General features: G+C 55.0%; 2 protein-coding genes and 2 long non-coding RNA genes across 12 annotated transcripts in view; 2 read left to right on the top strand and 2 right to left on the bottom strand.

The window, feature by feature from the left end:
- The window catches only part of MYCBPAP (MYCBP associated protein), a 37,988-nt gene extending 36,184 nt beyond the window's left edge, over positions 1-1,804 (top strand). For all 3 annotated transcript variants that reach the window (XM_070479298.1, XM_020913971.2, XM_070479299.1), the window contains exons 18-19: positions 41-211; positions 1,628-1,804. In XM_070479298.1, coding sequence (XP_070335399.1) covers positions 41-211; positions 1,628-1,729 — 273 coding nt within the window. In that variant the 3' untranslated portion in view covers positions 1,730-1,804. The remainder of the gene's footprint in view (positions 1-40; positions 212-1,627) is intronic.
- LOC110150916 (uncharacterized) lies at positions 76-3,155 on the bottom strand. The gene is made up of 2 exons (XR_002317905.2): positions 2,662-3,155; positions 76-1,148 (listed from the first exon to the last, which is right to left on the bottom strand). It is a non-coding gene; the product is annotated as an uncharacterized lncRNA (long non-coding RNA).
- Positions 3,156-3,339: 184 nt separating this feature from the next.
- EPN3 (epsin 3) lies at positions 3,340-13,856 on the top strand. Of its 3 annotated transcripts, none has more exons than XM_020913974.2 (10): positions 3,340-3,430; positions 6,415-7,091; positions 8,055-8,173; positions 8,859-8,939; positions 9,186-9,314; positions 10,273-10,360; positions 10,831-11,100; positions 11,276-11,395; positions 11,527-11,757; positions 11,984-13,856. In XM_020913974.2, the coding sequence occupies exons 2-10, from the start codon at positions 6,554-6,556 to the stop codon at positions 12,319-12,321; spliced, it is 1,914 nt and encodes a 637-aa protein (XP_020769633.2). In that variant the 5' UTR covers positions 3,340-3,430; positions 6,415-6,553; the 3' UTR covers positions 12,322-13,856. The 3 variants fall into 3 exon arrangements, with proteins under 3 accessions (XP_020769633.2, XP_020769635.2, XP_020769634.2); XM_020913975.2 differs by lacking the exon at positions 3,340-3,430 and adding an exon at positions 4,458-4,874; XM_020913976.2 differs by lacking the exon at positions 8,859-8,939.
- On the bottom strand, positions 7,252-12,360 carry LOC110150915 (uncharacterized). 5 transcript variants are annotated; one of them, XR_011492277.1, is made up of 5 exons: positions 12,261-12,358; positions 11,205-11,389; positions 9,217-9,267; positions 8,434-8,501; positions 7,252-7,834 (listed from the first exon to the last, which is right to left on the bottom strand). It is a non-coding gene; the product is annotated as an uncharacterized lncRNA (long non-coding RNA). The 5 variants fall into 5 exon arrangements; XR_011492276.1 differs by lacking the exon at positions 12,261-12,358 and adding an exon at positions 12,010-12,097; XR_011492275.1 differs by lacking the exon at positions 12,261-12,358 and adding an exon at positions 11,971-12,054.
- Positions 13,857-13,920: the final 64 nt, after the last annotated feature.

Genomic DNA, 13,920 nt, shown 5'->3' with positions numbered 1-13,920 from the left:
AGCTGCTGAAGGCTGGGCATGTCTGTGTCTCTCCAAGCAGGACCGTTTAAATAGCAAGAAGCACAAAACAAAGGATGACAAGAAACCAGTGAAATCTTTAAGCCGGGACATGTTTTCCTTGGAAGAGCCTGCCCCCGACAGCATCATCCCATCTCAGGAACCCGTAGATCCCCTGGTCATGGAGAAATACACCCACAGGCTTCACACTGAGGTGAGTGCAAGAACCTGGCACTCAGCCCTCCCGTCACTCACACCTGCCTGCATACCTTCCTCTGCTCCCTCACCTCCTGGTTCACTCTGTTTATCCCACAAACAGTAAGTGCCTCCTGCATCTGTGATGGAAGCAAAGCTGCCCTTGTGAAGGGCATTCTAGGATTCAAGACAGACCTCATGAATAAGTAACAGATGTGGTATGTTAGGTGATGAGCACTATGGGAAAAAGAGAGCAACCAGGGCTAGGGGGTAGGGAAAGCGCAGGTGGTTGGTAGGTGGGGGTAGGTGACGTTGAACAAAGACTTGAAGAGAAGTGAGGAGTGGCCATGTGGACATCTAGGAGAATGCCGTGGGTAGAGGAGGGAGTGGGCCAAGAGGACAGAAGGGCAGAGTCCACCAGGAGAGAGACTCCTGGGTCATGTGGGGCTTTGTAGGCCATTGTGAGGACACATTGTTTTGAATAGAGGAATATAGTCCGATTCATGCTTTAGATCATTCTGGCTGCTCTTTGGAAATAGATGCTGGGGGCACAGAGCACAAGCCTGTCCCTTCTGTTGCTCCCTCTTCTTCTCTGTCTTTGGTGTTTCTTGAGAGGTCTGTTCCTTGGGTGAGCACCACGTAAAGTGAATTCCCAGCAGCTGTAAGGGTTTTGAAACACTGGAGAGAATTTATAACATAAAACATGTTCTTAAGCTGTAGGTCCTTAGGGATTCACCTAGATGTTGTGTTCTGTTCTTTTTGTCACTGTTGTTGGTTTTGGAAGAGAGATCCACAAAGCCATGTTAGATATGTCAAGGAGTCTAATGGCAATGCTTTGTCTTCTTCTGGTGCAGACAGCTGAGTAACTGGGATTGCATTGTGCATTTGATCACATTTAATCAGAAGTTCCATTTGCTGCTGGTAACATCACTGAGATTTGTGAAGGTCCATGGGGTCTAGAAAGAAATCATAGGGCTCTGAGGACCCATAGAGTAGACTCTTGCTTAGCTCTTTGGAATTAAGAATCAACTTGCTGAGGCTTATATGGTAAAGCCTCACCAGAGGGTACAGTCTTGGAGACATTTAGGTACATGGATCTTTGATCTTACTGGAAGGAAGGTTGGTCTCCAGGCGGCCAGGGTAGAACTGGGCCACCCTGAGGGACTAAATGGGCACTGCTCCCTGGGCCTCCCTGGAGTTGCCCCTTTAACCTTATGTCCCCATATGTCCAAGGGGCAATACAGGATTCCACCCCAGACTGTTTAAAAAAATAAAACTATTTGCAAAAACAAAAGTTCTACAGAAACTTTAGTTTTATCTCTACAACTTTAGTTTTCCCCCGTCTTCAGCTCTCCCTTAGGGTGGGGATGCTCCCTTGTGCAGGTGCTTTCCACAGAGTAAGCCTTTGCCTATGATGTTCACCCCATCATTCCAGGTCTATGGGCTGCTGGATGCCCTGGTGACTGACCTGCTGGCCCTGGCTGATGAACTCAACCCCCAAAAGAATGTTGAGGAGCCTCTGCGTCTCTGCACCTGACCCACATGCCTGAGTTGCCTCCTGGGAAACCGATTAATAAACAAATCAATAAAGAACCTTTATGTTCCTACCATTTCCCTTATGCCTCTGTGTCTTGAATGTAAGATCTTGATGAAGTCACTTATGGTCCTCCTGTGTCCCACTTGCCCTCAGATCCCCCTCCTCAGTTCCTGGAGCCATCCAGCAGGAGGTGGGAAGGGGAGGTATGGGAGGAGCAGTGGAAGAGCAAGTTGGCAGCAGGACAAGGAATGAATCGAGGTGACAGGACAGAGAGCATCACCTCTTGTGGCCCCTGCCTCCGGCCTTCGTTGGCTTACACATTTGGGAGTGTGCTTCCTGGAGCCAGGTCTTCCCAAAATGTCATCACAACATATGACACAGTGTGTGACTAGGAGGAGAACCAGACCCCATGGGACCTGGGTCCCTGAGGTCCTCACACTTCCGCTGGGCCCAAAGACCTCATCCCAAGCCCCGAGGATTGTGAGGATCATACCGCACTCTTAAACCCTAAAGGCCAGATCCCTTTGTCATCAGCCAGAGGTTATTCTGGATTCTAGCCTGCTTATCCCCTCCTCATGTCAAACCACCTGGCCTCTTTGAGCTTTTTTTTTTTTCCTCTGCTTTAAAAAGTCTCAAAAAAAAAAAAAAATAAAAAGTCTCAACTTTCTGCTCCCTCCCTTGCTCAGAGAAATATGAAGTGGATGAGAGATGATGCTTGCTAAGAAGCATGTTGTCAGCTCCAGCTCAGACTCATCACCATAAATTCTTCTCTCTCAATAATAATCAATCTGAGCCAGGTTTCCTGTGCAGAGTGGGCTCCAGGCTTCCAGAGTCTGAAGAACAATTTTGCTAATTGTGGCCTCATTGACTTAAATGCTGATGCAGCACAGCAGACAGGGAGACCCGAAGAGTGGCTACCATCTTCTACCCACCTGGTTTTGCATTTGGTGCTTCTGATGAGGACCTCTTGGGCCTCAGGCGTCCTCCAGTCAAGATACGGCAGGTTTGGAGAGAGCAGGGCACTCTGAGCCTGATCTCAAGTCAGAGACGCAGAGAGGGCGCTGTGCCTAAAGTCCTGACGCCTCCTTCAGGGTGGCCGCGGGGACCAGAGGGAAAGCCAAACAAGGCAGTAGTCCACCACAGGGCCAGCCCCAGGGAATGGTGGTCCTGGTCCAGAGGAGGAAGGGTTGGGGGGAGTGGGTGTTGGAGCCTCCCCTGCCCACCCTGTTTCCCCTGAGGAGGCAGAAGAAGGGTTAACTCACTGCAGAGTGGGGGTGAGTCCCCAGCACTGGCCCTGGATCTGTCCCTGGCAGGCAGGCTTCTCACCTCTGAAGGTGCTGCCTGCCTGGTCAGCAGGAAGGGGTTAACACACCCTGCGCTTCCTCCTGTGTCCTGTTACTGCTGAGGCAGACCTGCCTGGCCAGCTGAGCAACTTTCCTCCTGAGTGCTGCCTGCCGGTGAGGCGTCCAGGAAACATGTAGGCGGGAGGCAGGGCAGTAGCCCCTTCTGTGGACCCTGAGCCACCCTTCCGAGGGGTCTGCACCTCCTGGGAGACGGTGGGTCTTCGGGACGAGGGTCCGTGGTGGATGGCTCTGGGGATACTCCCGAGGCTGTGCCGTCCCTCTGCTGCGCAGGTTTGGAGGGTCACTGCAGAGACTGCCTGTGGCCCAGGGGCTGGGGCCAAAAGAGGCTGCATTGGAGGTAAGCTGTGGTGGTGCCTGGTATGGAAAGCTGGGGGCTTAATCTCTCTTCCAGGTCTGAGGGAGAAGGATGAGAAGGGCAGGGTCACAGAGGAATCTGGAGCCATCACCCCCCACCCCCAACCCTCCCCTGGAAGGGGGCCTCCGAGAGCTGGCTCCCCATCCCGGGACCAGCATCTTTGGTGGCATTCCACGCCTTCTCCTCAGACTCTGTTGTAGCTCTAGCCTCAGGACATCCCCCCCACCCAACTCCAGTGCCCCCAGGACACATCGACCTTCGGACTGACTTAAGCTTAGAGCTAGCATTCACTCCACTCAAGGCAGCAAGGGGCAGGGCACTGCCACTCCCCGCCCTACTCAAGCGGGACCTGGTGGGAAGGGGCTGCCTCAGCAGAGAACGGGAGGGGATGCTGGCCCATGGGCATACACACAGTCTTTGACAAACTCATGCACATGACTCAACATATCTGGGTTCTTTCCATCTCTCTGGATCCACTCTCTGGGAATGCCATCTGCTTCCTTAGTCCTGACAGATCCCCCACTGCTGCGGGCCCTGAGGAGAGCAGGCTCCTGTCTGCCTGTAAAGTTCTTGGTACCCATACACAGGAAAGAGTCGATGCTCTAGCCCCCAGGCCTGCCCCGCCCCCTGCCGGCCCTTCTCCTGTCCCCTCCCGCCTCTCCCACCCTCCCCCCATCTCTGAATTGGCCGCTCTGCCTGGACTTCTCAGTGTCCTTCCTTCCACCTGCCAGGGTCTGGCTCAAGGTCACTGCGGTAATTCCATACTAGGCTGCCTGGCTGCTGCCGCTGCTACTGCCACCACCTTATCAGCGGCTGGGTTTCTGTTTCACTCCCTTTTATTTCTGGGCATATTGTGTTCGATAAAACCCTTCGCTTGTAACACTGCTGGCAGCCCTCCCAGCCACCCCCTCCTGAGGTCCTTCCTCCTTCTCCCTCCCCTTCTTGCTCCCTGGGCCTCACCCTGCCTTCCCTTCCTCGCTACCGCTTCCCCTCAAACTTCAGTGGGGGTGGAGCCTCCTGGTCTTTCTGATTCCTCCCTTAGCCCTGCTTGGGCAGAGATGTGCAGAGAAGGCTCCTCCATTCCCACCTCCTAGCAGGAAAGTTCAAGCAGAGCCGCAGGGCCCACACAGAGGGTCCCCTCCCACTACCCCAGGCCAAGCAGGAGGGCCAGGGCTCCTGGTGGAGTCAGGATGCCCGACTGGTTCTCCTGGTTTCAGTGGCCAGCCCTGGGAGAGGCTTGTGCTCAGGCGGGCTCTAGGGCACAATTATTTCTCATCTTGACTCTTGCCACCTGCCAGCCCACAGGTTGGGGAGGTGAAGGCAGGTCTGAGTCACTAGTGAGGGGGAGGGTAGGCATTAAACGAGTGCTGGCCTGGGCATCCTCAAAGAAGGCCTGTCGCTGGGACAGAAAGACAGCAGACGGAAGGTAAGCCCATCCTCAGCCAGTGCTCTGGGGCTCGCCTGTGCTCACATAGGGTCCTGGGCTTTGGGCCCAGGCTCTCCCAAGCACAACCGGTCCTGATGAAAACTCCTAAGCCCAGGTTGGCAGGGCTGGCTGGAGAGTTGAGGTTAGTGGGCAGGGGGGTGGGTTTGAGGTTGGCAGGGCTGGCTGGAGGGAGAGTTGAAGTTTGTTGGAGGGTGGGGGTGGGGAGCAGGGGTCGAGAAGCTCCTTCCAACTCCTGCTGAGTCCCAGGGTAGAGCTGAGAAGTACAATCTCCATGGGTGGTGCTGGAGGGTTTGGGTGGAGGCCAGGTCCAGCCATTGTGATTGTGTGTGTGTGTGTGTGTGTGTGTGTGTGTGTGTCCATTCCAGAGGAACAGTGATGGCAAGGGGAGAGGATTTGGGTTTTGATTTCTGGTAGGGTCCTAGAAGAAACTTTCTCTGTCTTGGGCCTGGTCCTGAGGTTGTGGGGAGGGCAGTGGGCTGGCCCTAATCTTTCCTCAGCTGGGAGATCAGAGGTCTGTCATGGGCCCAGGGCTTTGGGGGTTTGGGAAACCCAGACTGACCTCGCCCTCAGGTCATTTCATTTTGCCTGAGAAGGTAGGACTGAGACAATAAAGCAACCAGGTGAATTAATTACAAAACTGGTGATGCTGACATTAAGTACTGCATTTGTCTTCTGATATGTACGTGTTAGTCCCAGCTAAGCCACCCACGGGTGACTGTGGGCATGCCATACCCCCTCTGGCTTCAGGACCCAGTGGGTCCTCTTTGGAGGCAGCCTCCCCAGACGCTCCTTCCTTGCCTTACTGCCTCATCCCTCCTCACTCTTCCCTTTGAATCTCAGATCTCAGCTCAGTCATCACCTCCTCTGGGAAAGCTCTCCTGATTTTCCTAGCTTGAGTATTCCTGTGTTCCTCTGCACTCCCGTGTTGCACTGTGATTGCCTGTAACCTCTCGACAGGAGGTGGGTGGGCCAAGACTTGTACTCTACGCTTGTCATAGTGCCTGGCTCAGAGAAATCCCCAGGAAACTGGTGTTGACTGAATCAAGCTAAAAAATAAATGATACAAAAACAGGGGAAAGTGAGGATGGAGAAGCTGGAAAGATCGGTCTGAAGCAGAAATAGGAGAGTTACCGAGGTACAAGCAAAGCAAGCAGGCGCTCCTTGGGGCTTACTTTTGTGTCCCTGACTAAGGGCAAAGGCTGTGGAACATATCCGCCTGGGTTAATCCTGGCTCCGCATTCACCAGCTCTGTGATCTTGGACAAGTCAATTAATTCTTCTCTGACTTGTTCCCCATCTTCAAATGAAAATAATAATATCTTTGTAGGTGTGATTGTGAAGATTAATGAGCACACAAAGATAAAAGTACCTCCTGAATAATAAGTAAAATAAGAAAAATAAGTGCTTGCCAAAGGCTGTTCCTGGCAGCAGGGACACCCAGGCCAGGCCTTTAGTCGCTGGCTGCGTGGGGCCAGCGAGGTGGGCCATTATCCCTGAGCTCCAGACCCTCTCTTCCCCAGACCCATGTGGAAGCCAAGGACGCAGCTGCCCTGCTGAGAGCACAGCGCCGCACCCTTGGAGACCGTGACCTCACGACAGTGGCCCTCAGCCCTCCACCTCCGGCTGGGGCGGGGGCCGCCCATCTCCAAGTCCTCGGCCATGACGACGTCAGCGCTGCGACGACAGGTGAAGAACATCGTGCACAACTACTCGGAGGCAGAGATCAAGGTACGTGAGGCCACCAGCAATGACCCCTGGGGTCCACCTAGCTCGCTCATGTCCGAGATTGCCGATCTGACCTTCAACACAGTGGCGTTTGCCGAGGTCATGGGCATGCTGTGGCGGCGGCTCAATGACAGTGGCAAGAACTGGCGGCATGTCTACAAGGCGCTGACACTGCTGGACTACCTGCTCAAGACAGGCTCTGAGCGGGTGGCCCACCAGTGCCGGGAGAACCTCTACACCATCCAGACACTCAAAGACTTCCAGTACCTCGACCGCGATGGCAAAGACCAGGGCGTGAACGTGCGCGAGAAGGTCAAGCAGGTGATGGCCCTGCTCAAGGACGAAGAGCGCCTTCGGCAGGAGCGCACCCATGCCCTCAAGACCAAGGAGCGCATGGCATTGGAGGGCACGGGCATCAGCAGCGGGCAACTGGGCTTCAGCCGCACCCGTGGTTCCCCGTCCTCCTACAACTGTGAGTCCAGGGCATGGCTGGGGACAGGGAGGCAGCCCGAGTTCTGGCTCTGGCTCTGTGACCCCCAGCTGTAGATAAGAATCCCCTACTTGGAGGTGTGTCTGAAGATTCTGTGAGATCAAGAGGGTAACACGCTCGCACATAGTAGGTGCCCAACAAGTCAGTGTGAACAATGATGTTATTTATTATAGGTTTGTTATTGTTAACTCCTGCCTGGTACAGGGGTGGAGGCAGAAGCATGGGCTCAGTTCTTATTCTGCCCCTTCCAAGCCATGAGATCTCTGCCAACCAGCTTTCTGAACCTCAGTTACCTCATCTTTAAAGTAGGGATAAACTAATCTGTCTCCATTGTCCAATTTGAGGATTAAATGAGACCAAGCCCAGGAGTGCCCTCGACCCTGTGCTCAGACAGGCAGCACACAGCACTGCTTAGTAGCAATCCTCTTGAACCCCCAGCTCAAGGGCACTGCTCTTGAAAATTGGGGCAGCTGCATGCTCCACTCTCCTCCCTGAGAAGAGGGGCACTTCCCTGATCTGAGGGCACTCAGAACGACCTTCCTTAACAATGTGCTGAGGGCTTGGAGAGCTGTGACCTTGACTGACTGCAACCTCTTGCCCTCCCACCGCACTTGACCCTGAGCTGGGTGGGGCGCAGCTGGCAGAGTGCAGGAACTTGAATCAGGGAACCTGGGTTCAACTTGCTGCAGGACCTTGGCCAGGTACCCCTCAGAGCTGCTGCACCTCTGTAAAGGAAGGATTGGAATCTTTTATTGGGCTGAAATGGAACCCTTGCAGAAAGTGCCAAGCATACTGCTTGACCCCTTGGGGCCCAAGACTGCCAGTTGCTCCTCTCCCCCTCAGTTTCCCTCTCTGAGCTGTAACTTCTTGGCGAGGGGGGTGGTAGGGGAGCCCATGAGGACCTGCATGGTTACGGAAGCCACGATGGGTGGCTGGTCGTTGCAGCCTCCTCCTCATCCCCCCGCTACACCTCAGACCTGGAGCAGGCCCGGCCTCAGACATCGGGAGAAGAGGAGCTGCAGCTACAGCTAGCCTTGGCCATGAGCCGCGAGGAGGCTGAGAAGGTGAGGCCCCTCCTGGGGCACCAGGGGGATGGGGGGAGGGGGACTGGAGGAGAGATGGGTGCCTGGATGCCTCACACCTTTGATTCTTGGGCTTCCCTACTCTGGGCCCCAAAGCCCTAGTCCTGCTCCCAAGGACAGCACAGGGCCTGTGTCCCTTGGGTTGGGTTACTGGGATTGGGGTCTGACTCCTCACCCTGGGAGTGGGGTCCTCTCTGACTGGGCCTGGAAGAGGTAGTGTGTGCGTGGTGGGTTGGCAGTACCTGTTTGTCACATGGGCCTAATGTCACCTCATGGAGGGGAAGGGATGAGTGTACTGGCAGTCACCTTCCTAGAAGACACAGAAATATGCTGCTCCCATCATCAATTCTTGTGGGGGTCCAGGGACAGCCTACCTGACAGCCTCCTCTCTGCCATGGCCTCTGTGGATCCAGGCAGATCTGGCAGGACTCACACAGCAGGGCCTGGGGAGCACTCAGGGTCCCAGAAGAGGATGACTCTTCTTTTTAAACTGCGTCTCAGATCCAGATCCAGGCAGGGAGCAGACTACACTCACACTGCTGTCTGGGGGGCAGGCTGCCCACAGCCACTCAGGGTGGGTGTTTCTCTTACCTGCACAGGGCGATGTTGCCTTTTGGCCCAGATAGGAGCACTGGGCCAAGTTCACCCCTCTTTTCCTCCCTCGCAGCCGGTTCCCCCAACCTCCCACAGGGACGAGGACTTGCAACTGCAGCTGGCTCTGCACCTGAGCCGGCAGGAGCAGGAGAAGGTAGTGGGCTAAGCCGCCCATGCCGGTGCTGGCGGAGGTGCTGGTGAGGGGCTGAGGAGGGGCTGGTGGAGGTGCTGGTGGAGGTGCTATGAGGGTACTAACCAGGCTCTTCCGCCTCCCTGCTGTGGTCCTGCTGCCCCTGACCTCAGGGCGCCTCCCAGCCTGCACTCTTCTTGACTCTAGCCCAGGTCCCCTCAAGTCTAGCACAGGAAGCTCATGCTCTCCTCACTCTGGTGATTTCTGCAGGAGGTGAGGTCCTGGCAGGCAGATGACTCACCTGTGGCCAGTGGTGCTGGAGCTGGAGCCCATCGTCGTTGGGACAGAGAGCCTGAAAGAGGAGAGAGAGAGGAGGAGGAGAAGTTGAAAACCAGCCAGGTAGAGGAGTCTTGGGGCCATGGGTTGGCAGGGCCTGGGAGATGCATTGAGTTAAATATTTATAAAGAGCGTAGAATAGTGCTTGGTATATAGTAAGCACCACTTAATGTTTATTCAGTGAAAATAAGGGTAGAGGGGATGTAGCAGACTCAGGTCCCATCCTGCATGGGCTGGTGACTGAGATGGTGGCCAAGTGGGATGCAGAACATTCTGATGTGAGATGCCAGGTTTGGATTCTGCATTTGCTGCCATTTACTTTACAACTCAGGGCGTGTCATTGTCTTGGCCTCAGTTTCCTCCTCCGTTTAAGTGTGCCGGTTGGACAGTTCCAACTCTGACATTCTAGGAGCATGTAATACTGTGGATCAAGACTGAGAGTAGCCTCAGGTATATGGTACTGAAAACATCTTGGGCTCATACACATACTGTCCAAGGTGAAAGAGTGTGTAGCTGCTGGTAGCAAGGCTACCCTCCAAAACTGTTCATGCTACCCTCGGGATGTCTCTGTACTCTTTCAACCAATGTTCACTGTGGCAAATTTCTTTTGGACATGGACTTAGGGAAGTAGGCTTATCATAAAATGTGTCTTACCACCAATGGGCTGAGGGGCAGGACAGCCAAGGAGGGGTCAGGCAGGCTTGCCTTCCATCCCAGCTGTACCTCTCCCTGGCTGTGTGACTTTAGGCAATTGCCCTCTTAGCCCAGGCTAGCACATCTGTAAAATGGGCACCCCAACAACCTTCCCTAATCACAGCACAGGTTGTTAGGAAAGTCAGACACTAAATGGATGAGGAAACATTTTATAAACAGGAAAGCACTGTGCAGAGGCAAGGGACCATTAATAGATGTTTGTGGAATGAATAAAGGAGAATGAGCTGGAGTGAGGATGACAGGTCAGGGTCCGCCCTTCCTCTGGGTCCTGACTTCTCTTGAGCATGGCTGCCTCTCCCCTCAACAGTCCTCCATCCTCGACTTGGTGGACATCTTCGCATCAGCTTCAACCCTGCCTTCCACACACTGCTCTGCTGACCCATGGGACATCCCAGGTGGGCATGCAGGGCTGCAAAGGGCTCCCAGGCTGGCCCCAGAGAGCCCCTTTCCTCTCAGACACTTGCTGACATTCCTTCCCCACAGCTGAGGGCCACTAGGCAAGTCCTTCACCTCTCTGAGCCTTGGCTACCTCTGTGCCTTGCAGTTGGAGTGAGGGAGGGGACACCTCCAAGGAACTCAGCTTACAGGAAACTCAGAAATGTTCTCTTGTTGCTTCTGGTCACCCTGAGTTTCCTGGCCCAGGCTGTCCCTGACTGGGAATGCAGCCTGAGCTGCCCATGCCTGGAGGTCCAGAATCCTAGGATGAACTTGCTGAATATGGGCTTCAGCTCACTGGGTGGTCTTGAGTCTGCATCCCATGTGTGAAATGGGCCCTTGTCCTCCCAAATTGGTCTGGGTAACTGGGAAGGCCCTGGCCTGGGCGTGTCAGTGGCCTGGGGTCACATCTGTGCTATCCCCATTTCAGGTCTCAGGCCTAACACAGAGCCCAGTGGCTCATCATGGGGGCCTTCGGCAGATCCCTGGTCTCCAGTTCCCTCAGGAAGTATCATGTCCCAAAGTCAGCCCTGGAACTTGCCCCCTGTGCTCTCCTCCTCCGAGCCCTGGGGCCGGCCCCCAGTGCTGCCTGTTGGACCACCCACCACAGACTTCTGGGCACAGAACTCCCCCCACCACAAACTCCCCAACAATGGAGACAACCCCTGGGGGAACCTAGCAGAGACCTTCAACACACCTGGTAAGTGGAGGGTCAAAGGGTGTGGGTGAGGGGCTGGAGGACTTCTGGCCCCCCTCCCTCCAGTGCCAAGGGGCAAGAGATCCTGTGCTAAGAGGGCAACTTGCCTGGAAATGGGCCAGCCCAGTGGTTGCCCTTTCTGCCAGCCCATCTCATCTTCCTTTTTCTCCTTGGCTAGCGCTAAAAGATGGTTCTTCGACCTTTGACCCATTGGCCAAGCCTCCAGTATCCACAGAGACCAAGGAAGGGCTGGAATGCACCCAGGCTCTCCCCTCTGGGAAGCCCAGCAGTCCTGTGGGTAAGCAGGAGGCAGGGAATGACTGCAACTGTGGGGAAAAGATGGGCCCCCAGCACTGGCCTCAGCCTTCTTCCTCTCACGGAGTGACCACTCACTCTCCCTACCAACAAGCCCTATCACTTCTGTTCCAGAGCTGGACCTGTTTGGAGACCACTCCCCCAGTGTAAAGCAAAATGGGACAAAGGAGCCAGATGCCTTTGACCTGGATGTACTAGGGGAAGCACTAGCCGAGTCCAGCAGGGACACCCCAGCGCGTCGGACCCCTGAGTCCTTTCTGGGCCCCTCAGCCTCCTCCTTGGTCAACCTTGACTCATTAGTCAAGGTGCCCCAGGCTGTAAAGACCCGGAACCCCTTCCTAACAGGTAGGACACTCCCTTGTCCCTGCTGCGGTCTCCACACTGGGGTCCACTACTCTCTCTGTTTCTCCCTTCTGAGCCCAATCCCTGCCCTCAAATCTTAGCTCTTTTTTATCCTATTTCTAAGACCCCAGATCTTGCTACCTTACCCCCTTCCCCCCCCCCCCCTCCCCACTTAGGACTATGTCCCCTTGGCCCGCTCTAAGTCCCTCAACCCACTTTCGTTCCGCAGGTCTCAGCACTCCATCCCCTACCAACCCGTTCGGCGGGGGCGAGCAAAGCAGGCGGACTCTGAATCAGATGCGCACAGGATCGCCAGCGTTGAGCCTGACGGCCGGTGGGCCCATCGGGGCGCCCTTTGGCTCCATGACCTACAGTGCCTCCCTGCCCCTCCCGCTCAGCAGCGTGCCGGCCGCCGTGACCCTCCCTGCCTCGGTCAGCGTCTTCCCCCAAGCCCGCGCCTTCACGCCGCCGCCCTCCGGGAGCCTGCCGCAGCCTCTGCTGCCCACCTCGGGCTCCGCCGGACCGCTCAACCAGACCCCTCTGACCGATACTAATCCTTTCCTCTGAGCAACGGCCCCGCCCCCGGCCGCCGGCGCGTGCGCGCGATGCCCCGCCCCCGATCTGAGCTAATTACACTGGGCCCCGCCCCCTGGCGCGGGCGGGGCGGAGCTTCCAAGCCAGGACCCGCCCCGGGAAGGAAGGAAAACTGAGACTCCGCCCAGAGACCGGTCTGGACGCTGCCCCTAGCTTCCGCGGACGCTTTGCAGCTCCTGGAGCTGGAGACTTCACTGGGGCAGAGACCACGCCCCGTAATAAAGACTGGAATCCATGTCCTCAGCTCTCACCAAGTGGACTTTTTGCCGGGCGTGGCGGCCAGGTCTGGACCACAGCTTGAATCACTGGCTACCCTGGAAACGACTGCTCCACAATGTGGGGCACAAAAATGCTCCCACTTCCCATACAGCCCCCTCAGCCTAGCACCTTCGCTTGTCCATGCTCCTGAGACCCTCTCAGTCATTTGATCATTTCATCCATTTATTACACAGCGGCTCGGGGAATAATCTAAAAGCAAAGGACAATAGGCAGTTGTTCCCTTGCACAATCATTATGTGCTAAGCACCTTAGACAGATTATTTAATTTAATCCTTGCATCAGTATTCTGAGGTAGATAATATTACTCCCATTCAGGACTGGCTACATAATTAGTGCAAAGTAAAAATGTGGGGCCCCTTGTTCAAAATTGGGTTAAAAATATCAAAATGGGAGCAGCAAAGCATTAGACCAAGGGCAAAGCCCTTGGCCCTGCTCCTTCTTTATAGGTGAGGTTTAGAGAGGTTAAGCAGTGTGCTTAAAGTCACAAAGCTAGCAGAGTAGCGCTGGGATTCCAAGTCAGGAGACTTGGCTCCACTGCTCTGAGCTTCCATGCTGGGCCCCAGTATTCACAAGTATTGACTGGCTGCTGTGGACAAAGCACTGGGCTCATCTCGGGAGGGACTCAAGAATTGCTAAGTGCACAGTCTCCAGGAGCTCAGAAGCCACAGGGGCAAGCCTGGTCCAGGAGCCCCCACAATCCTTTGTTTTACTGAGTCACCTTAAATCTGGTTCTTCTCTCTTCACCAGGACTGGCAAAAAACTCAATTTCAACCATGACCCCTCCTAGGGGGCTGGTGTAGATCAGAAACCCAGGGGAGGAGCAGAGCCTATTGCCTCATCCTGAGGGCCACCATAGTCACCCTCATTCCTTTTCTACTCAATGCTCCCCCCAACCATGGGCACTGGTGTGTCTTCAGTGCTCAGGGGCTGGCCCTGCAGACGGCAGGCCTTTTGGGGGCCTGAGGTAAAATGTCCTTCCATAGGCCAGAAACAGCAAAGTTGAGGGGAGGAAAAGTGCTGGTCTTTTTCCTAAGGTGGGGGTGGGGCACGGAGCTGCTTTGCTTTTTGGAGGGAGGCAGTCCTACTGTAGCTGCTACAGACAGGGTGGACAAGAGCATCTACTTAGCAGTAGGACTGACAGCGTTCAAAACTGCTCTAAGGTTTCCACTTAATCACTTGTAATAAGTGGTTATGCTCTTTGACCTTGAGTAAATAACTTAACCTCTCTATGACTGTGCCTCCATTTCCTTATTTGTCAGATGAGGACAAGAGTTCCTTACTTATGAAGTGGTT

The sequence above is a fragment of the Odocoileus virginianus genome, chromosome 17, assembly GCF_023699985.2.
Source record: "Odocoileus virginianus isolate 20LAN1187 ecotype Illinois chromosome 17, Ovbor_1.2, whole genome shotgun sequence".
In the NCBI taxonomy this organism is placed as follows: Eukaryota; Metazoa; Chordata; class Mammalia; order Artiodactyla; family Cervidae; genus Odocoileus; species Odocoileus virginianus.
The sequence above is the reverse complement of the archived record's forward strand: the minus strand, read 5'-3'. Positions and strand labels throughout refer to the sequence as shown.

What these genes read in the sequence shown, in the direction of transcription:
- EPN3 (XM_020913974.2), top strand. Translation starts at nt 6,554, where the DNA reads ATGACGACGTCAGCGCTGCGACGACAGGTGAAGAACATCGTGCACAAC. An exon ending in AGAAGTTGAAAACCAGCCAG is followed by an intron (nt 9,315 to 10,272) that starts GTAGAGGAGTCT and finishes TCCCCTCAACAG; the next exon opens with TCCTCCATCCTCGACTTGGT. An exon ending in AGAGACCTTCAACACACCTG is followed by an intron (nt 11,101 to 11,275) that starts GTAAGTGGAGGG and finishes CTCCTTGGCTAG; the next exon opens with CGCTAAAAGATGGTTCTTCG.